Here is a 25,256-nt window from a genome sequence, read left to right on the forward strand (position 1 = left end):
GCGGCTTGGCGCCCATTGGGACGCTGCGAATTCCACAGCTAAAGGGATCTTGGACTGAAAATGTATTTAAGCATCCTATGAGGGTTGCTATAGTGCGACTCGTCTGCGCTCTCAGTTGATTAAGAGCTTATTTCGCTCCCTTTATCGTGCTTGCACGTTTGCATATATGTTGTAAATACGTAAAATAAATATCCAGTTTACTTTCCTCAAGATCGGCGGTCGTTTGCCTTCCTCAATGTCTTGCAATCAAGTCTTAGGTCCCGGTCTTCCGATCATACTAACTGGATGGCAGCGGTGTGGTCATGTGTGCAGCGTCCTGTCTCCATTTGGATAAATGCATAGTGTTTCTCTTGGGGTTTGCCAGGGTTTGCGATTTGTGGAAATTTGAAAAGCCGATATGGTTGCTTGTGGTTAGAGCTGCTTAGTGGCCTTCTTTAGCCACTTGTGTAGAGTGTATAGCCATCGCTTGGGAGCATTCATGGACCGGAAAAAGCTGCGCTAAGCGGACCTATTTTTCATATGCGGAGAACTGGAGATAGATTGGGGGTCAATCAATCGGAAACCGCTCATAGTTAAGGCAGTTGAGAAAAGAGGAGCAGTCGCGGAGGAAATAGCGGAATTTGGAGAAGACTTTCAGGAACCGCTTAAGAAAGAAAAGGAACAGGGGGACTGGAGAGAGAAAGGAAGCAGGAACAGGAGAGGTTGGAGAGAGAAAGGAAACAAGAATGTGAGAGAAAAGCGCTTCAGGAGGGAAAAAAGGAGCGCCAGTATGAACTCTCTAGTTCATACTGGCACTTCTCCAGTTCTCCAGCAATCGGTTCACCGTACAGATAGCCGAGTCTAATGAACACGAGATACCCGACTCCTTGAGATTACACCGGAGAAAAAATTCCAGGATGAAGGATGTCCCTCAACCGTACAAGCTCGGTGATAACATAGGACTTTTTCTGGTAAATTGTGGGCGTACGTGCCAGTCACTAAACGTTCAACTGCATCGTGGTCTCAGAAACTGCTAACGGTTTTACCTTGTGAAGGGGCCCAAATTTTAGCTCGGCTAAAGAAGGAAGAAGCAGAAGGCTACATTAAAGCAAAGGCAGCACTGCAGAAGTATCGCCTCTCCCCTGATGCTTTACGTCGCCGTTTCAGAGACTCAAAAGCGGCCTGGGGAATCTTTCTCAGAGTTTGCTTATATAACATGAAGGCTGACTTTACTGAGTGGCTAAAGGGATAGGGGGAATTCGGGACACATAACAATCTAGTCGACGTAATCTGCTTAGAGCAGTTTTATAACTACCTGGGAGAAGAAATGCGCACATGGGAGCGGGATAGGTCTGGCGAAAAAACCCTAGAATGCGCCGCAGAGTTGGCGGATGAGTTTCGTTCTAGACGACAGACCGCGAGGGATCGGCCCCCTACAAGCCCTAAGCGTTAAATAGTAATAGAGAACAAACATTACGGCAAAGGCAAAGGCGAAAAATTGATCGGGGAGGGTCGCAGGAAAGAGGAGTCATAAAACGTTTTTAAGGTGACAGACAATAAAGGAAAGAATAAAGTCTTTAAGTCCAGAAAACAGCCAGCGTGTTACGGTTGCAAAAAGTCGAGGCATTTTGCGAGCGGTCGCAGTAGCCCGAAGGTTGTTTTCTCGTTGGTGGGGGCTAATGATGGTAGCCTGCGGTTACTAGAGCCATACCTGCGAGACCTGAAGGTTAATGGCAAACACTTGCCGCATACTGAGATACTCGGCGGCCCCCAAGGACGTGGGTGAACCCACATACGCAAAACCTGAATATTGTACAGGTGAATGTGCACGGATCAGACAAGTGGGCGAAGAACAAAGCTCGTGTTTCTGATCACACGCGTTAAGATAGAAGGCTCTTTTGGTGTTTTGAACACGGAAACAGTGCTGTCGCGAAATCTGTCTCAACAACCCCTGTACCTGTTTTTTAATCTCTCGGAGCAGAAGCTACAAGACAGGGGTCTTAGGTTTGGTAACCGGGCAGTTCTGGCGCTTAGCACTCCTGCCAAGGTTTGCGAGATAGCGGTAGAAGTGAGCAGGGAAAGAAGGGAAATTGTCGCTGCGGCGGGCAGATGGGGCAGAAGAATACAGTCATTGCTAAAAAGATCGAGCCACCAGTGAAATCAAACCTGACAGTGAGGCACCTAGTGCTGGGCCTCGAAATGTACCGCCAGAAGCTGCGTCGTCGTCTCTTGCGCCCCCGAGCTCAGATTCCTTGCTGGATCTCGCGAAGGTAAACCGAGAAACTATAGCAGCAGCAGATATAGCAGCGGCAGATATAACGCTCAAATTTATAACCAACCAAGTAAGAGAGAGCATGGCAAAGAATAACATATCTCTTCCATAGCGATTCGGAGATTTGTATCACCAGGATGGACACTCCAGGGGGGTTCAGCTCGATTAGCTCATAGTGCCGCAAAAGTACTTCTCAGGCATCCTTAATTTGTGCCATGAGGGTGGATGACAGGGCCACCTTAGTGTGAAAAAATTAAGGCAAGGCTGCTACATCAATTCTACTGGCTGGGGCTTCAGAGAGGTTGATGAAATGGTCAAAGGTGATACTTGCCAGAGGGTCAGGAAGCAGGGCGAAGTAGCATAGGCTTCCACAAAGCTGGTGCCGGTGATCAGTGTACCCCTTCGTCGTATTGGGTTATACGTAGTCGGTGCACTCCCTATGACTCAGTCTGGATGTCGCTACGTTTTGACAATGGTTTGCCCTGCGACCAAGTTCCCAGAGGCAGTTCCGCTCGAGGAACTGAAATCAGTGAATATTGTGGACGGGCTGTTGTCGGTATTTTCGCGTGGGCTTTCCAGCGGAGACACAGAGCGACCATGGGGGCATTTTTACAAGCGTAATAACTACTACACTCTTGCAAAGGTGCGGCATCCACATTATTCATAGTTCAGTCAGGAACCCTCAAAGCAACAGCGTAGAAGCGTGGCAATCCGTTAAAACGAATGCTATTGTCACATGTTACGGGCATTGCAATGACTCGGAGGCATGTCTGCTTGCAGCTATGCCCGCCTTTTGGTCAGTGTCTCATGAGACCACTGACTTTAGTCCAGCAGAGCTTGTTTATGGACAACCGCTGATATCTCCCCTCAAGATGGTAAAATAATTTTGGAAGGGTACCGGAGACGACACTACCGTGGTAGTATATGTGTTAAGCTTGCTTGAAGGGCTGAGATTGTGCAGTGAGCTTGTAGGAAGCAACATGAGATCCGCACAGGAGACGGCAAAACGGTACGACAGAAAGGTGTGCCAACGTACGTTTGCGGTGGGCGATAAGGTGTTTCCTTTGGTGGCTTCCGAGGCCAGCAAGATGTACGTCTAATGGGAGGGGCCGGCTGAGGTAACCATTCAGCTGTCGGACACCATGTGGTAATGCTACCCGGTAAGTGAAAGGAAACCCTACCGAGAACTGAAAGCTATAGGTCAGCTTGCACTTAACGTGTCGAAGGATGTCGACACGAAGTTCATGTTTCCGGGCGGTGACGCAGAGTCTCACTCAGTGGCCTGCTGGAGAAAATGAACTTCGATGGCCTGCTGGAGAAAATGAACTTAAACGATAGGTTGAAAAAACAGCAACAAGACAATATTCAATAACAAATTCTTTAATACGAAGACTTTTTCGCGGATCGACCCGGAAATACGGACCTTTAGAGCATGACATTGCGTTAACTTCAAAAGAGCCCATTCGCTGTCGTGCCTACCGAGCGTCTCCAAAGAAGAGGTATCCTGACAGCAGAGATCCAGCGCATGCTGGAGCTCGGAGTCATTGTGCCCTGCGACTGCGAATAAGCGTCTCCGCTTATACTGGAACAGGTGCCTGGCAAAGGCCCAAGACCTTGCGCTGATTACCGTAAATTGAAGGCTGTGACTAGGAACCAACTCCACCCAATTCAAAATCTGGAGGAACGCGCAGCGACTGTCAGCAGGGCTACCTATGTTTCGAAATTTGAATTCACGCGATGATGCAGGCCGGTTCATTTCACAGAAAGAGCGTGCCGTTACGCAGCGTTCATCTCGCCCGTAGGCACTTTTCTGCTACTCGCGATGAGCTTCAGGTTGACAAATGCCCCATTTCATTTCTTCGACACATGGAGCATGTCTTAAAAGGAATAGAAGGTTTCACGCTGCTTTACCTTGACGACCTTGCGGTTTTCTCTAACTGGGAGGAGCGCTTGTGTCATTTGCGCGAAGCCCCGACCCGCCTGCGGCCGGCAGGCTTGACTCTCAGAGCTGTGAAGTGCGAACTTGCGTAGTCTGAGATCGAATACTTGGTCATGTCTTTGGCGGATGATCCCGGAGGCCGCTAGATGCAAAGGTTCATGCCATTCAGGAATGCCCTCGTCCAGTTACCAAACCCCACGAACGGGCATTTCTGGGCTTGACGGGCTATTATCGTGGCTACATTCCGAACTACTCAGAGATAGCTAGATCTCTTACTGACATTTTAAAAAAGACAGAACCCGTTCGGGCGGCGTAGAATGAGGATAAGGAGAGTTCCTTTATAGCGTTCAAGATGGCATTGATTAGCAAGCCCATTCTGAGGGCTCCAGTCCATGATAGCCTTTAAAAGTTTCAAAGCGATGCGAGTGACAGGGGTATGTGAGCCATGCTCAGTCAGTGCGACACGTGGGGTGAAGAGCATACTGTATTGTTTGTCAACCGCAGGCTGACCAACCAATAGCAGGTGTACAGCACATCGGAGAAAGAGAGTGGCTGTTTGGTGCGGGCGACCCAAAGGCTGCCATGTTACTTAGCCCAGTTCATGATCGAGACCGATCACTGCCACTTTTACATGGTTACGGAATATATCCGCTAATAATGGGCAACTGTAGCGCTAGAGCCTAGCACTCCAAAAGTGCAACTTGGAGGTCCGGCCAGGGAGAGAAAACGGTAACGCCGATGGCATCAGCCGGAGTTTTCTCCAGTAACAGCGGAAAAAGGCTTAGGACACTTAGAAAACAAGTGTTTCAGTTGTTTTATTCTTGCGAATAGTTAAAGTATATCTTTTACTCGCTTGTGTAGGCTGTGAGGAGGTTTTTTTCGGTGGAATGAAAAACCAAGGAGGTTTTAAAAAAGAAAACAAAATAGCGCAGTGTATAAATTCAAAATCAGCGTACAAACTATGTCCGTCGTGCCGCTTATCCGCTCATGTGCTTTCGTAGCGATGGTGGGGTAGCCGTTTTCAATTCTCTCTCTTTTTTAAGTTTGTATGTGTGTGTAGAAATGTTGCTACGACTTAACGCCTGGCATATCGCAGAGGCTGGTTGTGTGCTATCAGCTGAAGGTAAGGGCTCGGTGCAGATTTCACCACTAACGCTCTATTTCAAGGGCCATGACGAGCTATGCAGAGTGCCCCTGGCTGACGACTGTGCCCCTTGGACTGGAGAAAGCGGCACACATTCGTCGTTCACCTGACCCTGCAACCACTTCGTGACCTCTCCTTGGTGGTGGTCGAGCTGTTATGCCCGAGAAAATTGGCCATAAATCGTTCCCGCACGTCCACGCGTTCGGTGGGGGCTTCTAGAGATCAGGCTGTGGTTTCATTGAAAATGCGGAAGCGGACCGGGACGGGCTTACCGGGAACATCAGTACAAAGAAACACGGACCCTTACCTTCGTGATATGAAGAGACACGCCTTCGATAAGTTAATTAAAGTCGAGTGTCTTTGTCGGCAAACAGAACTGGCACCGTTTGATCGTCCCCACCACTGCTCCGAAGACGGCGGGGCGAACCGGAGCAGCTGCATGCCATCGATTTGGGAGAGCGCGGCGGGATATGGCTTCCTTTGGTGTTCTTAGGGAAGCAATTGAGGACTCAAAAATGCTGATTTTGCCACTCGATAGTCATTAAGGAGCACTACTGGCTTGGGCAAGGAAGTGGTTCTCCCAGGCTCCAGTTTCCCGGAGGGGAGAAGGGTGCAGCAAGACTTACGGCTTGTGGCTGGAACATTCTGAACAATGGGCCAGCACAGTGGAGCGTGGGTGGGGGAGGGAACGCCGTCGTATTGTGATTAAACTGTGAATAATTGCTTCCTTAAATGCTCTGAGGAAAGCGGCGGTGGATTCAAAGAAACTGCTGCGCGTGCTTCTTGATGACAATTAGGACGTGTTGGCTTGAATCAGGCTTTGTGCGGCTGAGGACGCGTGCGATATCGGCAGGCCGATGTCATTGAAGCAAGGTTTACGACTATGGCTGGAACCAGAGGCGACATCGCCTCTTTATAGAGAGCAACGGGGACGGAGTGGCTACTCTCTGTGGTCTGCAATCCTTACTGCCTAGTGTGAGGAGGTGCGTGTGTACGGGTGCGCGTTTGTTCTTGATGTTCTGTTAACACAGTTGGGCGGAGCCAAAGAAACTGGGCGGAGCCAAAAGAAGCAGCGCAGCGCCCATTGAAAGCTGCGGATTCCACAGCTGTAGGGATCTTGGAGTGAAAAGGGGATTTAGGAAGCCTACGAGGCTGCTTTAGTGTGACTCGTCAGAGCTCTCAGTCGATTAAGAGCGTATCTCGCTCTCTTTAACGTGCTTGCGCATTGGCACATAAGTTGTAAATATGTAACACAAATGTCCACTTTAATCTTCTCCTGAACAACTGCCGTCGTCTGCCTTCCTCAACGCCTTGTGGTGAATCTTTAGGCCCCGGGCTTTCCGATCATATCAGTTGTGAAACATTAGACTCTCATTTGTGCTCAGCGATTTGCAGTCTTGCAATCTGGTTCTCCCGAAATAGTGGACGATCAACAAGGTAAAATCGCATTGCTTGATTACTATGAAGGAAAAAGAAATAAAATCTCTAAAAGTCCTCTTACCAAGCATATCGTCCCGTTCGCATATATCCCCGTGGTTCCATTCTTGAGATTGCACGTGCAAGAATAAACCTGTAATTATAAATAATGACCGAGAGATTTATTTTATGGATTCAGCCTTTAAAACAATGAAATTACGCAATTAATGTAGGTGGGATTAGTCAAAATGCGATCAACTATATCTATGCAGCAACAATTATTCCTTGTCGAGATCAAGAATATTGTATTCATAGTCAAAGACCTCTACAAATATACTGACAAATCAATGCCATTGTCTGCCACTACATTATAAAATGCCCATCGGTAAGGGAAATGATGACTCATAGAGCAATATTTTGAAATCTGGCGTGTTGAAAACGGTTCTGTTGAAAAAGCAATAAAACCAGACATAAAAATAGAGTGTGTTGTGACCGCCAATGCAGTTTTCAGTATCCTCACTGGCTACACAAGCACAGAATGACGTCTTTACTATAACGTCGCCGCGACACTGTATTTTGCAATATCGGTACCACAAACAACACATTTGCGTTTAAACCACTTATTCTTCATGTTGATTCTTTCTTTCAGACCCAAGTGCTAAATTTCAGTCCGAATTTCAGTCCGAAAACTAGGACAGCAGAGGTATATGGGTAGGAATAATTGTTAGGTATCTCTCATCCGGAAAAGAAACTGGTATAGGATCTACATGTCTAAAATATTTGTTTGCCAAATCAGCTTTTTGATCTTTACTCGTATCTTATTTACAGATTCGCTACTATACCACACGCAAGCAGATGGACCGCATACTAGCGACAAGGTAGTCGCTAGCAAGCGGTCGTGCATCCTGCCATCTCTCCATTCCTGTGCGTGTACACTTAGCGTCAGCGACAGTATCCGGGCCCAGTAACCAACTATCCCAGTTAGACCTATGGCACTTCCACTAGGCTTCCATGTGCAATGCTTGCTTTTCGTGATCAATCCTGTGGGTGGTCGTAAAGCGAAATAGCAAACAAGGTTGATAGCACAGCCGCATTGCAGTACTCAAGAGTAGCGACTGCCAAGCGTACAAATAGTCCCCCGAGATCCTTCCACTGGAAAGAACCCTGAGGCGTGAACTTCATGCTTGCTGCTGGCGACTGTGCGTGTTCACGCAGCAGCAATTGCATGGCGGTGGGGCAAGCAGAACGGCGACAGAAAACAAAAATGCTTGTAAGACTGTTACGGCTGTATGACAAGAATGCTTCGTTTCTCTGCGCGGTTTGAGATAAAATAATTTTATTTATATTTAACATAAACCGCTCGGCTCCTCTGCGAGCATCGTGTATAGGTGCTGCAGTAGGTGGTGACGTAGGCATTAAGACCTTCCCCGCACAGCACTGTAGTTTTATTTCTGACCTGCTCCAGCGTATCTGGCCATAGCAGCATTCTAGCATGCTGAAATGTTCCTCTGTGGGAGGGGGGTGGCACTGAACGCCACCCGCTGCACCACCGCAGTGGTGCAGTGGGCGGTCTACAGCTGTGCCCAAGAATGAGGGGAAAAATCCAGGACCAGTGGACGCTTTTTCACAGAGGCAAAAAGAGCAAGGCGTCCGTGTGCTCTCCGATATCAGGGCGCGTTAAAGAACCCCAGGCGGCTGAATTTATCGGAACCCTCCACTACGGCATCTCTCATTCCTGAGTCGCTTTGGGACATTAAATCTCATAAACAAAACCAAACGAACCCCACTCCCTACTCCCCTATACAAAACTATAAACTGAGTTCGGCTTAGAACGGCAGGTATTCCGTATGTTAAAACCGACAAGCACAAGCGCTCTCCTAGGCAATCAAATCTAAAGTTGAGTTGCCAACCAGTAGCGCAGTATTTCTCTCATGTTCAAGGAGTTTATAAAAATTAGCTATGGTTTAGCGTGTGGTTAAACCTGGAGTTACGAGAGAGCTATCTGCACGGCTACGCTTAGGTTCGGCTTGAAAGTAGACATCCCTTTCGCACATAGTAGCTGACTCTATGGTTTCAGCTTTATTTATGCCATATGGGTCACTTTTCACCGCCAAAGTGCAATGAGGCGAAAGCGTCTGTTGCGCGGTGGTCCGAAGCTCTCCAGTACCGCACCTCTTTCTCTCCGTTTTCACCCCCACCTTCGTGATGGCGCGATAGCGTAAGCTACCAGCCAACACATCAAGCTCCGCTTTAACGGAGCCGTATGAACGTACCGGAATGGCCTAGGAATAGTGCGTTGCAAATGTTTTGGCAAGCTGATTATGATATCACCTTCCCACATGAAAGGAGAGGCCTGAGTTGGCAGCTCCTGCCAAAACCAGTGCTGACTACGTCCAGTTAGTGCTCGGCCATGTCAGCTGCCAGCTACCGCCTCCTGCGACCTCTTCTCCTTTTTCTTCCAGCGGCTGCTAGGCAACGGCTTAAGGCCAGTGAGACCATGGCCAAGGGGCGTCCACGACGAAGTGCAATCACGGCGAATAGGCGAAGTGGCGGGCGTGGTGCAGGTCTCGCTACAAAAATAGCACGCAGCGACGAATAATGAAACGTCCGCTCCATGGGAGCGGACGCTCAGCTAATATCCAGTACAGCTGCCGTGGGCGAGTTGCGTAAGGGGCATGTTCCGCGTGAGAGAAGCGGTCTCGTCAAAGCAAAACGGAGGTAAGAAGCACTGTTCAGTCCTGAGTTACCAAAAGTTACACGAATCATTAAATGACGAGGAGGGACGGATGATGGGTGCCCATTCCTTATGGAATACGCCTAGATTGCGAGACCATGTGTTAAACTGTACCGAATCCTCTGCCAGAATATGCGCAGGGCTTGTTTTCCAAGGAAAGGCCTCTTTTACATTATACAGGTCTTAGTACATGTGGCGCCATCTGCGAGCTGCCGCGTCAAATAGCGAAGGTTTAATCGTGGTTTACGCGATCAGTTACCTTGCAAAGGCGTGCTTCATAGCAGAGGCCACGGGTTTAACCCTACATGTGACGACTTGTGGGATGTGCACGTGAAGTGGGAGATGTTTGACTGTCCTTAAACCAGGTTAAAACGAGTGAAAACACTCGCAGCGGTGGCGTAGTGTTTAGGAAGCTCGGCCGGCTACTGAACCCGAGTACGTGAGCTCGAGCCGACTTGTTCCAAGCCTCTACGATGGTATTTATTCAGTGTGAAAGCAGTACAATAGGTCGTGCATGTCTGTCTTTGTTCAGGTATAGGCTTCATCACCCTCTATGCTGCCTGGGGAACTTGAAAGACTCGTCCAAAAGACCGGCGCGTTGGACCCTATATGTGTGGCTGAACTTGAATTACCCGTTCAAGACATTGAGGTTGTGACCTCGCAAAACAGCGTAACCAATCAGAGCAATGACACACATATACGATCAGACAGGATTCCCGGTCGGTGGTGGTGGGCGTATAGGTGGTTCAGTTCTAATATATATATCACACCAGTTTGGTTCACCGTAGTTTGTTTTGATGTTAATTTAACAGTTTCAAACTTACCGGTTTCTGTGATGGCGGGCATAAAATTTCAGGTTCTGGCGTAGATGACGTTGGCGACTGTGTGGTGGGGGCTGAGGACGACTCGTTGGTGGGCTCTGTGGGCTTCTCGGTGCTGGACGCTGAGGGCGGCTTGGTGTTGGGCGACGAGGATGACTCGGGGGTGGGCTCTGTGGGCGCCTCGGTGCTCGACGCTGAGGGCGGCTCGGTGTTGGGCGCTGAGGACAATTCGGTGTTGGGCGGTGAGGACGACTCGGTGGTGGACGCTGAGGTCGATTCACTGAAGCAGTCAATCGAAGTAGTTTCAGGGCTGTCTTTGCTTTCGCGTGCGGAAATACCTGCAAAATATAGAAAAAAAAATCCGCATAATTTTTCGCACTCTTGAACAAATTGTTGTTCTTGCGTGGTTCGTATATTCGAAACTAGCAGCGCGACTAGGAAAAATGATAACCAGGACTGCCCACTAAAAGGGAGTACAAGACGTACCAAACGTACAAGAGACATGAATTTGCGGAAGTGTTTTTAGCATTACCTAAATACATTTGCCTAAAGCACACTCTATATTAGTATTACGTATTGCAAACTTGCATTTGGTAAATATATCGTATGTTTCACATATACTTTTCGCATTAGATGCGTATAGAATATCTGCAGTCGTGCATGTCTATAACAACAGCATCGAATTTTGTTTTCATCGCGTGCATTATCACAGTAAATTCTCATCTGATTTGGAAAACGCTAAATAATTTGTAGACGCATAATACAGCTTTGATTGGTGAACTCTATTGTACGTACTTTTTTTTCATCGCATCTCGATATATGCCGCTCATTCGCCTTTCACCATATGAGCTTTGTACTTTGTCTGCTCTAGCTTTTACTGCTCAAGATGGCTCACCTTAATGAAAAATAAGTAAAATAAGTAAATTCGTTTACATGGAGCCTCTTAGGTATTAATATGAGTTAGACTGGCCTATAACGTACTTTTCCACTCTTCCTTGCTTATACAGATACCCATGTTCCAAGGATTGCGAGTAGTTCCCAGTCGGAAAAAACTACAGAAAATTTTCTGACGTTACGACAGACCTTCTGTGCGGTTTTTGACGGGAAACCTGTTGTGACAACAAAACATTCTGTAATAGCATCCGAAATTTCTGTAGTTACAACACAAAAGTGCTACAGAACTACAGACAACAGAAGTATACTACAGAAAAACTACAGAACTACAGAAAAATCTGATGGTTACGACAAAACTACAGGATATTTTGTCGTATTTTCGACACAGTTCTGTAGTTTTTTTCGACTGGGTTTGTCAGGGTTAAAGTGCACAATAATAGAGTTTAGAAATGATAAACCTCTGTCGTTAAGTAAACGATCGACTCGTAATCCACTTTCTCAAAAGCTTGAAGCATTGCTAGAACACGTTCTGTTCCCTGAATTTTGAACAATGATGTGCTCAGTTAGAAAATAGAAGCAATCGTTATCGTCCCCAATAAAGACGTCCAACTTTCTGTCTCTCGTCCTTTATTAATGGTGCATTAAACCGCCTTTTCAAAAAACATTTTGCTTTAATCTGGTTGCTCGGTTTCCATGAAAATAATCTCGTACTTCTTGCTCTCGCGACACGCAACCTGCACTTTCCGGTAGCCAATGAAAATCCTCTAAACTTCGAAGAGACTGAAAGCAACAAGGTTGACGACTGGGCAAATTGGTAAGGGTTGTGTCTCGTCCTTTGGCTGGTTAAATATGAGCCTGAAAGCAACCTTTATTGGTATTTTTCTACAAAATTAAAATGATATTTTTGACGATTAACTGGTGTGGTTCAGAGATCATAACAACGAAGCAACAAGCCCGAATAAAGCTAGCTATGTCCAGAAGGTCACTCCGCTAATTACACCACGAAAGCAGAGCAGCAAGTCGCCCCGCAATTGCCTGAAACGAACTCCGCACGTTGGCTGACTCGTCCTACTTGAATTGGTGAATTAGAGAAAAATAGTGCGAGCCAGAATGTCCTAGCTATTTTAATAGCAAACTCCGCCACACAGAGTAAATATTACTTTGAAATTTATAGAGAATGCTGGAAGCTTGAAGATGAAGGTACCGCAATTATATCAAGCGTTCAATATTCTTTTCAGTGCACCTTTATTGAATCGAAATAGAATTTTACTTTAATTGCCATTTCCGGGCGGAATTATAAACTAAATCAATATCTTGTCCATTTAATATAAGCATACTATGGTCGTTGTAAACTGTCCCTGATGAGCACCTTGACTTACTGTTAACGACGCCCGAATTAAACGTTGCCATTAACACAAGTCAGCTGTCACTTAACTCGGTGGCATTTTGCACTCAACGATACCCAACTCGAAAGGTGACATCGAGACCAGAAGTTGTTTCGAACAGTGATGATGCCTTCAAGCGGTCGCTGGAGTTCTTAATGACGTCTTCGAATTTGGCTGGTCGATGCCGGCGATTAGCTTTTATCGGAGTGGTTTTCTTTTTCGGAGCGCCGGCTTCTAAACGGGAACGCTATGACGCCCTTCGGAAAGGGAATAAAGGTAAGTGGGCGTTCTTAGTGAGATGATCACGAAAAATACTGAACAAGCGCTCACTTAAAAATTTTAGATAATCAGGTAATACTGCAGGGTGATGAGTGCTTGCTATAGGTCTAGGCTTTGAAATTCTCAATGAGAAAATAGCGGGTTTGGCTCTTACTTTCTCCGACTACTCATCGTTAAATTGAAGACTGTTGACATCGGGGTAAAGGCTGGGTACAACGTAAACACATAAAATTCTAGATGAAGAATTCCTACCATTTATTAGAACACATGGGAAAGAGGGTGAATAAATAAATCCTCGTCAAACGAGTTCTGGGAATGGAAGCGAAACGAGGTCTACGCACTCGTCGACAAAGGCACCGCGATCCTCGGCCACGGGTGCTGATCACACCTCCGCTAGGCGTTGACGGAGCGTTCTATCCTCGCGGCCATCTAGGCAAGTGTAGTAGTAGTTCAGAACTTAGATTCTGCTATAACATCTTTCAGTACTGCCGCTACAAATCTCGACAACAAAGTTCAGTATATCTTGGTGCGACGGTTACCTTGGATATATTTTGTTTGTCCTCTCATCGCGCCATGCGTTCAATATATTTTTTCTGTTTTTGGCTTCTCCCGAACATCATACATAATCGCATGGGCGCTTGCTCAGTCTTTTATTTTCAAGAAAAAGTTTAAATCTCAAAAAAAAGGAGCAGGCCGGGGAGGGATGGGGGGTGAGAGAAGGGCGAAGAGAAGATGGCCACTAATTCAAATCTTGAAGGATTATTTTTATATGTAGTTCCCTGCACGTGCAGCGCAGTGGCGGCACACACGGATGTATGCAATGTTTGATCGCGCGGTTGCGGTCGGTGAAATGGCGTGCGATAGTGTTTTCTTGTGCAGGTACAGCCGTTCTGCACTAGCTTCAGTCCAAAGAAGTTCTGAGCACGTGCCTGCGTCTCGGAACGTGTATTTGCGACACGTAGCAGGGTAGATCAACACGGTAGCATCAATGATTGCATAAACGATGTCCAAAAGCACGAGGTGCTTTCTGCATGTGTATATTCGGCTGAATTTAGGACCATACATCCCAAGTCCCGGATTTGCTGCTCTGCAAATGCGTGATAAGCGGTCGTCAATGCACACATTGCAAATGTTTCGTTTTCGCATGGCTTAAGTGCTATGTCGTCGCGGTGTATCGTGGCAGTAGCAGTTAGCAAACTTTCGAAGTGATGGCTACGCTTCCTAAAGTCCAAATGGCCCTTGCGATTCCGATAAACCGCTGCTATATCCAAATCTTAAAGTAATTCAGGTGGTGCTCGGTCCGTCACGTAACCACCCTGATAGCGGTTCGGGTATTCCGCTTGGAAGTCTCTGCTCCGACACAGATGCAGAGATGCCATTGTATATTACTACTAGAGACGAAATTATAAAAACGACAGGTCGCAGATGTCATTAGAAACCAGACGGTTCCACCTTCTTTAAAGAAAATAATGCCATAAAGATGGTATAGCCGCATTAAGCTAGGTTTTTGAATGGAGGTGGGGTGATGAAGCAAAAATAAATGTTAAGGCGGAAGGATCCTTGTCTGGGCTGGAAGCGGTAGCGGGCATAGCTCCTCACTTGAACAAAAATAAGAATCAACAACTCGCATACGCAATCTTTGAGGATATCTATGGGGCCTGTGACAGCATCCTCGACGCCATGCTTGATAGCGATGATGAATTAAGCCTTGCAGATGTCATGCAGTTTTCATAGTAATATCTGGCGCCAAGGTTGGCTGTCTTCCGGTTTGGCAAGTTTCCTACAAATGAGGCCAGCTTAGTGATGCCTTTACACACATCTGCTCCATTTTGGAAAACAACCGAGGTGCCACTGAAGGTGCTAAAGCACTATATACAAGCAGGGGTCCCGGAAACAGCATGGCGTTGAGGCAATTAGCGATGCTTTAGTCTTTTCGAAACACACAAATGGTGGGTGCTGCGGAAAGGTCAGTTCTGTTAAAAATAAACCAGTGTGTCCATACAAAACATTACATGAAAAATAATCTCCCCCAGATGGCAACTGACCTCAGGGAGATTTCATAGGTATTGCGCGCATCATGATCGGTCTAACCAAGGATATGATACTTTATTTGCGATGTTTATTGCCTCGGGGCATGAGAAGAATGTTACTAAGCTGAAGGGTAAAAAAGGTTGGCTGATGCAATGAAGTCGAGGAGAGAACAATGATGCGGTTCCTACGTCAGGGGAGAGGCCAGCTGCCACCAGCTACCGGATTCGCGCCGGCTTCAGCGCTGGACATCTCCACAACAGATGGTGAATATTGGCTTTTGATCACTGGACTTGCAGATGGGGCCCCACGGTGAGATACAAATTTCAAAATTCAGACCACTTTCGAGTCACTGCAGGTATCGGGATCACCCAAACTCGAATCCTCCGAAGCGCCACCTCCACTGCACAGGTTACACCACGGGGGAGGCTTGCACCGTTCACAGAGCTATGACAGCACGTGTACGCGGTCGGAGGGTCTCCTTTCGTGTTTAAAGTAGGGTAACATTATCCAATTTTATCAGTTGTGGCGTTGACGAGGTCGAGGTGGAAAGGCAGGCCGCAGCATGCGCATGGCTTTGAGCACTTGAAAGGTCTGGCGGAGTTTATTCAATACGAATTGGCTGCGGTATACGTGCCGCTAGACTGTGCATGTTTTGTCAGATTTCAGTGCTGCTACTGACGCGTCTATGTAGATTTGGCACGTGGAGGTCGAGGTTCCGGTACTTAAAACCTTGATGTCTTGTTCAGTGAAGACTTGCTAGGTCCGTAAACTGCAGTTGCTACTTCACAGGCTAGGATGCTTGCGTCGACGTAAATTACAATGGAACCTGGTGGAAAGCGGGCGTCTTGTTCCATAATTTGGTCGCGAAGTGACGACGCCGATTCCTGTGTTCTCGATCGTCGTGAATCAGTTGGCTTGTTATCATTCAGCTGTGCAAAACGCCAGGCAGGAAGAACTGACAGTGGCGGTGGTAGGATCGAATGTGACGAAGCATAAGTCCTAAGAGCGTGTGTTGAGTAAGAGATGGTGGCCTTAAGCCTGCGAGCATCACGTTGTTGCTGCACCAGTTCATCTATTATTTTCAACTGCGCGTTTTCTTCAAGCGCCACGATTGGTGCGATGCGAGAAAAACCTCATTGCCCCTCGATTTATAGTTTCAAGGCGACCCCATTGTACCCTTGTCAAATGCTGAAATTGGGCTTGATAAGTAAGGCGCGGTTGCAAAACGGACAGAACCAACTGTTGCAACATTTGAGCGGGCGGCGCCTGTCTTCAGAGCAATTCGTCTGATCAGAGCCAGATTCTGTAATGCCTGTTTTTTAGCGCGAGACAGCCATGAAGTTCCAGTGAGTTCATGAATTGTTACACTCAATATTTTTGCTGTCGAACTATCCTGAGTGCGGTTCCGGACAGATGAATACGAATAGGTGTTGCAGATTGTTTACGTCGCCCCCAGCGGTTAGCGACTGATATGAACGTAGTTTAATTGGCGGAAAGTTCAAGCCCAGTGGAAGAAGCATATATACACGTAATATCTAAAGCTGATTGCAGGGCAGCAAATTGAGTCAGTCGGTCGCTTTGCGAGCTCTACACTATGATGTCATCAGCGTATAAAAAGAATTTAACATAAGAAATTCCATGTAACCGACCCTCAATGAACATAAATGCAATAATAAATAATGTTGGCAACAAAATTGATCCATGAGGTACGCCGCGAAGAGAGGCAAAGGCTCCTATGGCATAGTAATTTAGGCGTGCTGCACACTGTCTACCTACAACGAAAGATTGACAAATATTCCGTACTTTAAGTGGTAAATGGAGCATGCCAACTGAATAAAGAATTACAGCATGACGTATATCATCATAAGACATCTCGACATCCATGGCGAGAACGGTGCGTACAGTGTGGCTGCGGGTGGATGCTAATACTGATGACGCGAGATAGCCAACCCGTCTTCTGTGCCTATAGATGGTCAAAAGCCAATTTGGACTGCGTGATAGAATCGCGATGTTCAATCCATCATTCGTCGGGTGGCGAGCATTTTCTGGCGTTAAAGGCTTTAAAGGGGGCGATTACAGAGTCGTTCGATGCATTGCCGTTTTATAATTCTATGAATATTATACAAGTCTTTGATTCTACTCGGAAATATCTAGTACCTAGCGAGCGACGCATATTACAAAAAAAGAACGCGATACAAATCGGAATCGGGAAGCTCCTCCCACCGAGAGCGACTACCATTTTGAAATACTCGTGAGATGTAACAAAGGATACAAGGCGGAGCATCGTCTGCAATGCAGGCTGCAATATCAAAGCATACGCCTGTCTTTTTTTTTTTTGACGATTGACACAGTGGTCGTACCTCATGTAGAAGTGCTTATGTTACCCGCTCGGAAGCGATGACTAAGGCATGTTTTTTAGAGCGCGGTCACAGTCAGTGGGCTGCATTGTTGTAGATTTCTTAGTTTACCTACACACTGATCTTTCGCATTGCACTGGCGACGGCGCCAGCACGGCCAATCGTCACCTACCACCATACACTGTAAAAACATTTACACTTTTTTAAGGTGCAACGCTGTGTTCCCAGCCTTTCTGCACCCTTTTGTTTTGCTGTATTTCTTAAAAAGGGTGCAAAACGCTCACTCACACCTTTAACACATCATTACACCCATTAAGGGTGCAGAGGTGTAAAGGTGTTAGACATGGCAAAATTATAAAAATTAAGGGTTGTATTACCGAATATACCGAACACGAAAAGTAGTTAAACCAAATCGTTGATTGCAACTCACAATAAGTCAAGCACTACGGTGCAGGACAAGTCCTGCAAATCGGTATACGTCTACGTCAGTACGTCTTCTGCAAGGTAAATCTCCCTAATATCGCCTACGTGGTCGTTCTGCTTCGCTGAAAGGAATAATTCGAATTAAGTTTTATCTCCGAGTTCTGAAACCGCTTTTTCTGGTGTGTGCTTGCGCCTTTGACGTATGCAAACTATTAACGTTCCAAATAATACGCTTGTTCATGGTTCCGATTGGGGGTACTCTCTTCCGGAGGTGTCTTCAATTAATGGAGCGATAAATTCAATGTTCTCAAGAATTATCTCTTCATTTTTCCGAATGTAACAATCGCAAATAGCTGTTCGGAAAGTTTTTTTACACACATATGCGTTATTTAGAGTTATGTTCCGCATGATATGCCGTTCATAACGCAAGCATTGACAGCTTTTCAGAGCGCCTTTGGATACCAACCGATTGTTGGCAGGGGCATGCTTCGCACTAATCAGAGCAGCCCAGCAGACAAGGCTCAATGCAGCAGCAGGAATTGCGGGCATGCCCTTGCGCTCACTTCGCTTGTTATCTGTTATGTCTTCCAGCGCAACACGGCCGGGCAGTCAATGGTCGCACGGTACTGTTAAAGACATATGGCCGGGTGTACATTTCGTAACACTAGACCGGCAAACCAGGAATCGTTCTCGCTCTGTGAGAAGAACGTTTTTCACAGCCTTTAGATCTCTTTTCAGCCGGCTCAAAATAAGCACCTAAATACAAAGTCAGCTGACTGAATACAATACGGCAGAATGAAATGTCTGAAAGGCGACACTTACCCAAAGCAAGGAGTATCCACGCAACTGCAGCTGTGCTCACGCGGACCATTTTGACACAACCCTATAAAAACAGGAAAACGGCTGCTAAGGTATAGAGCTTGAAGTTTTGAATTTCATTATGAAGGTTTGTCTTCGTTTTGAGTGAAATTAGCGTCACATTTTTTGTTTAGCTGTTGCAGCAGGGGCTTGAAACACGCAACCCGGGGGCCGTAACCAGCCCGCCACGTACGTAAAAGATCTATGGCGCGGCCCACGGGTACAAACATTCCTCCTTTACTACAAAAAAAACTTGGCAGCATTAAGGATGGGCTTTACCAAATGTTTAATTTTCCAGCTAAGATTCGCAAAGGCTTCACCCCCAGATGATACATGTTCTTTGTGAAAATGAAAAGACGTATTGGGGCGCCTGATTCGTCTTTAAATTCGGACATACGTCAGCAGTCTTCGAGAGCAAGCGGGCGGACAACCTGACCTGTTTATCATATCCGTGTATATATTTGAAGATAAGTGACTGTGATTTTTATTAAGCATTGTACCCTTCAAGTACAGTTATTCGAGTCACCGTGAAGCGGTGCTCGTCCAGTGTTTAGTAAGAATCGAATACGCACCGCTTTACTTCTCTAATGAGAATGGGAAGGTGAGGCCGGAGAAACATGTTTTGTGTGATTTTTATTTATTTAATGTAAATACTGCGTTTTATTTTCTTATCACTTTCTAATATTACTTTTTTTTTTCAGCTTATAGCCAGCGTCGGGCAACATTTTCTCATTTCGGCCACATAGCAATACAACTTTGAGGTCCCAGTTATACAGCTTGTCCAATGTAATTTGACAAAATATTTTAAAATCAAGATTAACTCGGTAGAGGGGAGAGCTTTGCCATTTGGTAGATAATGTTATATATTAAAACCAGCAGTTTTATTCTCAACAAGCGCTACAAGATACGATATAACCCGTTTGAATCATGCTAGTTCTAGCCTGGAATTATCCAGAGTGCGTTTTACGTTCCGCCTAAAGGATCATTGTTAATTATTAAACTGCTTTAAGTGCTTGCTTCAGACACCAAGAGCGATAGGTGAAGGTGCAAAAAACATCCGGAGACCTTTAATTAAATTGTTTTCTGCAGGATATATCTCATAGCTTTCCCCCCGCGTTCTAAACATGAAAACGAACCACGTGGCTAGCCGCTTGCTCAGTGATATTGTGCTGTTCTCCCCTTTGCGATGGATGAACTAGCCCGGCGGCAGTTGACGGTGGTTAAAGGTCAGTACAACAGATCGCGTTACGTGGAATAAATAGCTCGCAGAAAATAACTGCCAGCGATATCAATTCGATGATGCTGATAACGAACGATGCAGAGCCCCTGCGAACTTTGATGCGAAATGTTAAAGCACAAAAAATATTACTCCAATAGAAAGTAAAAATAATATTCAAAGGCATAAATGATTGCAATTTTCATTTTGCTTAAAAAACTAGCTACATTTGCAATAATATTTTAACTTGTTTTTAGGACGTCTCTCCGCCATTTAGTATCCGCTGCACAGGTACCCGAAGCTAAGAGCGAAGCATTTTTAACCAGCTGGGTGGGTGCGTAAGCGGCCCTGGTTCAACCATAGATATCGTACAACATTGCGTGCTGTCTTTTGCAAATATCAGCGTGCGAAGTAGGTTATCTGTGTCAAAAAGTCAGTATATCATTTTGCTGGTTGTTGCAGAGCTTCCCAGCAAGGCGAATACTGTGCGTGCTCGTTGAGAAACTAATTTCCACTGCGTGTGCCCATTTTCAGACGATGCGACAATGCTGCGTCAGCGCTAGGCGCCTTGGCCACTCGGACACGTCGGTTAAGTGGCGGCTCGCTGTGCAGATTCACGTCTGCACGAATGGCGTCTCGCTGCATCCCGTTTTAATTGAACCCTGATACTGAGATTATATTGCCCTCAATCCGCGTTTCGCAAGCCTAAAGCCTTCGGTCCACTCCCTTTTCTGCGTGTTTTGCTTACTGCGTCGCATTACCACACCAACGTTCGCTGAATGTGCTTGAGCAGATATCATTGGCAGGTTCTCACTGTCAGTGGGAGGGGGATTTTTTATATGAAATGCTAAAGTTGCTGGAAATTTGTAGCGCTACATTGGCTCCTCTCAGCTACAAATAAAGTGCGCGCAAATCATTTATGCTCTATTCCATTAATAGACTCACGTACAACACGGCGAGATTTTAGTTGCAGGAACCAAAGCCGAATCGAAGTTATTTTCACTTCGAATACGCATTAACGTCTAAATCATCTAGCACGGGGTTTTCTTGAGGTACTGGGACGCGATCTAGGAGCACGTCAGGAACAGTCCACGTACAAGCAGGTCCCGAGCACACACCGATAGCGATGTCACTGGCGGCAGCGCACGAAAGCTTCTTTATCTTCGTATGCACATCTTAATCTTCATAAGGGCCCCCAGAGAGAAGAGGAGCCACCCTGGTGACCTACGGCGTAGAAAAAATGGTAAGTCGTAATATTGTTTAAGGCGCTGGACGTGGACAGTTTCACGGCCTCGTCGACGGAGATCAGGTTAAGGCGTCAGGGGTTCCACAATGAAATTGACAGGAGAGACGCGCTGCAGGACACAATAGGGGTCGCGATACCTGAAAAAAAAGAATTTGAAGATAGTCCGGGAGTACCTGGTGAAATCCAGAGCCACACATGACTGCCAGAACAGAATTGCGGTTTCGTCTGATGGTTGTCGGGACGGGATTTCTGGTGGGACTGGGTTTCAGTTGTGAGAGACTGTGAGAGACCGGGCAATTTAGTGACACTCATCTACGTTTAGGGCAGCTTCAGAATCAGCGGTATACTCAGATGCGTCTGGTTGGTAAGAAGAATGGTGTCTAGTGGAGCAGAAAAGTGACGGCCGTAAAGGAGATAGAACGAAGAGAAACCGGTAGTTGACTGTGTTGCAGTATTGTATGGGTACGTCACATATGGAAGAAAGAGATTCCAGTGAAAGTGGTCAGAGGAGACGTACCTAGAAAGCATGTAACCAAGGGTACGGTTGAAGCGTTCAGTGAGTCCGTTAGTCTGCAGATGATAGGCGGTAGAGGTTCGATAAAGTAAGTGGCATTTGTGCAGTAGACCTTTAACAACGTCAGATAAAACGACGCGTACTACGTCACTGAGTTCATGACGTGCGCCGTAGCGTAGGGCGAATCGCTGCATAATGAATGAGGCTACGTCTGACGCTGGGGAAGATGGAATGGCAGCGGTTTCTGCATATCTCGTTAGGCTGTCAACTGCGATCATGGCCACATAATTTCCAACGGCAGTGTATGAAAGCGGGCCGTATAAATCAATACCAACGTGAACAAAGGGGGGTGGTGGGTAAAGTAACGGCTGCAGCTCGCCAGCAGAACAATGAGGAGGAGACTTGCGACGTTGACAGGCGAAGTATGAGCGAACATATTTGAGGACGAAGTAGTACATGCCCCTCCAGTAGTATCGTAGGCGTAGCCGCTGATATGTCCTGAATACACCCACATGGCCGCATTAAGGGGCCAGCGTGGACGCAGTCGCAGACTTGCTAGCCTAGATGGCGGGGAATGACTAGCAACCATTTGTGGCCATCAGCATTGTAGTTCGGGCGATAAAAAAGGTTGTCGCGAATGGCGAAGTGTGATGCTCGTCGGCGAAGCGCGCGCGATGGAGAAGCAGCCGATAGATAGTAGAGAAGAGATCGAGAAGAGAAGCGACCCAGGTGTCTCTCCGCTGCTCAGAAGGCATGCCACTGATGTGAAGTGACGTTGGCGAGGCATCCGAGGTGGAAAGGCTGGCGGCGTCAGATGATAGGGAGCAGCGAGAAAGGGCATCAGTGTTTTTGTGCTTGCCGTCAGAGTGGTAGACTGCGTTGACATCAAATTCCTGTAGACGAAGAGCCCACCTGGCTAGACGGCCGGATGGGTCTTTTAAGGAGGAAAGCCAGCACAGCGCTTGGTAGTCTGCGCAACTTCAAAAGGGCCGCTATAGAGGTAAGGGCAGAATTTGGTCAGAGCCCAAACTATTGCCAAACATTCTGTTTCAGTTACCGTGTAATTTGACTCCGCCTCCGTGTGCGTTCGGCTTGCACAGGTGAAGACGTATTCAGCAAATCCAGATTTCCGCTGAGCACGCACAGCGCCGAGAACGGCATCACTGGCGTCAGTGTGTACTTCACTAGGGGCCGTTGGGTCGAACTGACGCAGGACAGGCGGTGTTGTGAGGATGCGGCGCAACGTATTGAGAGCCTCGTAGCTTGACTGTGACCTGAGCGAAAATTCGGAACTGCCCGACCAAAGCTGCGTCAAAGGGGCAGCAATGAAGGAGAAGTTTCGTATGAACCGACGAAAGTAGGAGCCCAATCCTAGGAATCTTCTTAGGTCTTTGATAGATCTCGGCTTGGTAAAGTCAGCGACAGCACGAAGTTTGTCCAGGTCTGTAGAAACCCCTTCCTTGGAGACAACATGCCCTAAAATATTCAGTTGACACGCGGCAAAACGACACTTCTTTAAGTTCAGCGGCAAGCCAGCATCAGAAAGGCTGGTCAGGAAGTGCTTCAAGTGGTAGAGATGAGAGTCGAAGTCAGGAGAAAAGACGAGAATGTCGTCGAGATAGCAGACGCATGTCTTCCATTTCAGTCCATGCAAAATGGTGCCCATCATTCAAATGTCGCAGGAGCATTGCAAAAGCTGGAAGGCATAACACTAAATTCGTACAAGCCATCCGAAGTAACAAAAGCAGTTTTAGAGCGGTTGGCAACTTTCATCGGGGCCTGCCAGTATCCGAAACGTTAATCTAGGGAGGAAAAGAATTCACCCCGTTGCAAACAGTCCAGAGCGTCGTCAATGCGCGGAAGAGTACAGACGTCTTTCTTCGTAATCTTGTTATGTCGACGGCAATCTACACAGAAGCTGATTAAATCATATTTCTTTTTAACAAGCATAACAGGCGAAGCACAAGGGCCGTTTTAGGGCTGAATGACACCGTGTTGAAGCGTCTGATCTACTTGCTCTACAATACCGTCGCGCTAATTTCAACGAATAATTTCAACTCAGTAAGAACCTGAAAAGGAGAAGCAGCGGAATCGGCACACTTAGTAAGGAATCCGACCAGAGGCGTTAACAAATTTATGTACCGCTGAGCGAACTGTCCTGCTGCTGAAGCCCAGATGTTTAGCGTCAAACGAAATCAAATTTGGAACAGTCAAAGATATAGATGAAGTTTTGAACAAAATATTAATGAAGAGTTTTCGGATGGAGGCGAAACGGCGACAGGTAAGGCAAAAATGCTCCAACGTCTCAGGTTCATTGCAGTATGAACACATGGCTGAAGGAGAACAACCTGATCTATGAAGATAAAAGTTAAGGGGAGGAATCCTACTCCTGAATTCTGTCAGACACACCTCGCCCTTTCTTGAAAGAAAGACACTGTCCAGGATTCCATTTATACCACAAATCCCGGAAGTTGTCAAAGTATAAAAAGGCCGATTTTGAAGATTTCATCCAAATAAACTGTTTGAATCGCGCCGCCACCCATTACAATAAGTGTGGAATTATTCACAGGATAGGGCCATTCAAAGAAGCGGTAGCCAGAAAGTTTGCTGATTCGTTCATAGAAAATTTAACAGTGGCCAGAAACCCACACAAATTTAATTTGGCGGATATGAGACGGCTTGAGGTCATAAAAGTGACGACGCAAAGAAGTTTCAGTGGGAGAAGTCAAGGCAGTACAAACTGAAAGATAGCGATCTCACTGTCGAAAGTGCACGGAAGCTTCTTTATCTTCGCACGCGCGTCTTCATCTTTACAATAATAATGATACTGTTTGAATTTCTTCCCGAAGATCTTATAGCTAGGTGTCCTAACGCTGAAGTTTTTACTGCATATGGATCTGGGTTGGAGTTTACTGTCAAAAAACCAGTGGACGATCAGTTGCAGTTTTTGGATTTGTTGATTGAGTTCGGGCATGATTATGTTTGTTGGGATAACAACCAGTGATCGGTGAAGCCTTGCTGAGTTCTACTTCGGGCATTCAAAATTGCCCCGCCGCGGTGGTGTAGTGGTAGACGCCCGACTACTATGCCGGAGTACCCGGGTTCAATTTCGACCGCGGCTGCTGAGTTTCGAGGGAGGCGAAACGAAGAGGCGTCCTTGTGCTGTTTTTGTTGTTGTGGCAGTAGGAAGAAGGAAAAGAAAATGCACGGGCCTGCTACTGGCTCTGTAGCTGAGCCACCTCCGCTGCCTCGTGCAGATAGAAGAGAATATAGAGAATAAAGAAAAGCAAGAGGGAAAGAAAGACGCGCGCCGCAACAACAGCCGTCGTCCACCACCAGCGGGGGCGTGTGCAATGACGGCCTACAACAGATAAAAATTAGGTGCCAGGTCAGCCCCCGCCGCAAGCAGCGGTGACCCACCTGCACCAGCCCCATCAGGGCAGAGCCGTTGTGCTGTGCGATGTCAGCACACAATACTACTACTACTACTACTACTACTACTACTACTACTACTACTACTACTACTACTACTACTACTACTAATAATAATAATAATAATAATAATAATAATTGTTTCACAGGAAGGAAAAAGCGCAGTATGTGTCACTTGTTACTGCGGATAGCGGAACCGTGCCGTAAGTGAATGGAGGGAGGGGGGAGTGACAGTGGAAAGGAAGAAAGAGGGGCAGTAGAGGAGGGGTACGGAGTAATTTCGACCACCTGGGCATCTGTAATGTGCGCTGACATC

General features: G+C 46.7%; 1 protein-coding gene across 1 annotated transcript in view; it reads right to left on the minus strand.

Moving 5' to 3' along the window:
- Positions 1–25,256, minus strand: part of LOC146193234 (uncharacterized) — a 256,161-nt gene that overhangs the window by 79,238 nt on the left and 151,667 nt on the right. The window contains exons 2-4 of the mRNA XM_084602623.1: positions 18,497–18,557; positions 10,309–10,643; positions 6,836–6,904 (exon numbers count right to left, since the gene is read on the minus strand). Of these exons, the coding sequence (XP_084458749.1) occupies positions 6,836–6,904; positions 10,309–10,643; positions 18,497–18,545 (453 nt within the window). The 5' untranslated portion in view covers positions 18,546–18,557. The remainder of the gene's footprint in view (positions 1–6,835; positions 6,905–10,308; positions 10,644–18,496; positions 18,558–25,256) is intronic.

This window comes from Amblyomma maculatum, chromosome 4 (assembly GCF_055883805.1).
Source record: "Amblyomma maculatum isolate TAMU_Amacu chromosome 4, ASM5588380v1, whole genome shotgun sequence".
In the NCBI taxonomy this organism is placed as follows: domain Eukaryota; kingdom Metazoa; phylum Arthropoda; class Arachnida; order Ixodida; family Ixodidae; genus Amblyomma; species Amblyomma maculatum.